The sequence below is a fragment of the Sinocyclocheilus rhinocerous genome, unplaced genomic scaffold (genome assembly GCF_001515625.1).
Source record: "Sinocyclocheilus rhinocerous isolate Xijiao unplaced genomic scaffold, SAMN03320098_v1.1 scaffold53, whole genome shotgun sequence".
Classification (NCBI taxonomy): Eukaryota; Metazoa; Chordata; class Actinopteri; order Cypriniformes; family Cyprinidae; genus Sinocyclocheilus; species Sinocyclocheilus rhinocerous.
Window position 1 is genome coordinate 1,913,747 of NW_015645538.1, and position 2,422 is coordinate 1,916,168.

Sequence of the window (2,422 nt, forward strand, 5' to 3'; positions counted from 1 at the left end):
AAGTGGACACGATCCAATTTATTATCAAATTTCCAACATCCCTTTTCACACATTGTTGGCAGGTACATTGGGTTCCTCTCAAAAATCAATTTTTTCAAAAAAAATTTGGTCCGTGCTGATATGCATAATATGCATTTATACTACATGCTTAAATAAAATGACCTGTGTGATGGGAATTGAAACACCTATAAGCTTGTTTATAAAACTATAAATGTTTTGGTCTAGTAATGTTAAATCAAAAATCTAAAACCATTGGAACACTGTATTAAAATGAGCCACAGAAAAAGTCATTAAAACAGAACTGGTGACTCTTGACCAATCATAGGACAATGTGGGTGGCTCAAGTCTAACTGCTTGTTCCTTGAAGAGCTTCAGCCATGAAAAGCTTGCCCAGGTTTTGAGATGTGAACTCCTTGATGGTTTGGCAGTATGTGTTGATTTGACCTAAAGAGTAGATGGGGAAAAAAATTAGAAATATAAAATTCAAGGCAAAAACACTGCAGTTTATGGCATGAGACAGTGAGAAAGAAAGAAATCTGGAGGGAGTTGAAGAAGGTACAGAATACAGAGATAGCGAGAGAAACAAAGAGAAACAGAGGCAGGGTGGGCTGCCCGCTGAAGTGGCTCAGTTAATGTACTCCATTATGTACTGAAGGCTGGCCATCAAGCTCTTAGGTGATTGTCTTTCCGCTTGGCAGCACTGCTGCTCACGCCACCGAGGAGTTTGGAGTTTAAAAGACCTTAAGAAATGGTGCTCCCCTCCAGGGCACCTACAAGCGTCTAATTCAGCCCTAGATCAAGCCATTACTCCACAGCACTACAAAGAGCTGCTCATGGAAACAAATATTACCTGATGCCATTGTGTCTGCATCTCTTCTGATCTTGATATTAAATGTTACAGCTGGCTCCTATTAAACTGGGATAGTTTTAGGAATGAGTTTGACCTACAGCAGTGTCAATTATATATATATATTTGCAAAAATGCCCATAATATAATCCATTTCAAAGGCTGAACATTCAAAATCTGAAACAGCGTGTTGCTGAGTAAACAGCATGACTCTAGAGTTACATAACAGAGTCCAGCAGTCGAGGGTACAAGACGACATGACAGACATATCACCCTCCTCCAGCTATTTTCTCTCAGACAGCGGCTGATCTATAATATACTACCTCCATAACAAGTTAGAAACAATTGCTTTAAATCAATCTCTGGCAAGGCCTCTGTAATGTTCCTCATAAATGATGCCATTCTGCATCTCTTCTGATCTTGATATTAAATGTTACAGCTGGCTCCTATTAAACTGGGATAGTTTTAGGAATGAGTTTGACCTACAGCAGTGTCAATTATATATATATATATTTGCAAAAATGCCCATAATATAATATAATCCATTTCAAAGGCTGAACATTCAAAATCTGAAACAGCGTGTTGCTGAGTAAACAGCATGACTCTAGAGTTACATAACAGAGTCCAGCAGTCGAGGGTACAAGACGACATGACAGACATATCACCCTCCTCCAGCTATTTTCTCTCAGACAGCGGCTGATCTATAATATACTACCTCCATAACAAGTTAGAAACAATTGCTTTAAATCAATCTCTGGCAAGGCCTCTGTAATGTTCCTCATAAATTACCTCTCCTCCCTTCCTTCCTCCCTTCCATCTCAACTCCACAGGACAGAAAAAGGGACAAGTCCAAATCTTTTCAGATCCAAATGAGACGAAATGAGGAAGAGACGGTTAGCGATGTGTTGGGATGCCTCACATCGATCAAGAGCAGAGATTTGGCTTCCATTACTGAGCAGACACTAATCATCCACTTAAAGCGTGTAAACACAACTTGTAATGTGTAAACATTATATATTTCTACTTATGCTGGAAAGCCTGACAAACTGATATGAAATAACAGTTCGATTTTTAATTGAACCATTTTGAACTTTTAAGATTAAAAAAGTTTGCATGTGTTTTTTGTTAAGCATCATATTTAAGGTTTTTATGGCTCATATAGTACGATAATGAAGAGACTCGTACTTGAGGGAAAATTCCCAAACTGAGCAAAAATATGCAATTTGGTGTTCTTGCTGATGTTTATATCATATTTATATATGTGTGTGTGTGTGTAATAATATGTGTATTATATACAGTGGGTACGGAAAGTATTCAGACCCCCTTAAATTTTTCACTCTTTGTTATATTCCATACAATTTTGAATTATTTTTACTATTTAAATATGTATTTTCAATTTGAATATATTTTAAAATGTAATTTATACCTGTGATTTCAAAGCTGAATTATTAGCATCATTATTCTTCTTTTTATTTCAGATAAATGCTGATCTTTGGAACTTACTAAAAAAAATGTACTCAACTGTTTTAAATATTGATGATAATAATAATAATAATAATAATAATAATAATAATA

At 36.0% G+C, this 2,422-nt stretch overlaps 1 protein-coding gene across 1 annotated transcript in view; it reads right to left on the bottom strand.

Moving 5' to 3' along the window:
* Positions 1–346: 346 nt before the first annotated feature.
* LOC107706138 (eukaryotic translation initiation factor 3 subunit H-B-like) overlaps positions 347–2,422 on the bottom strand; it is a 61,069-nt gene continuing 58,993 nt past the window's right edge. The window contains exon 6 of the mRNA XM_016509720.1: positions 347–444. Within this exon, the coding sequence (XP_016365206.1) occupies positions 347–444 (98 nt within the window). The remainder of the gene's footprint in view (positions 445–2,422) is intronic.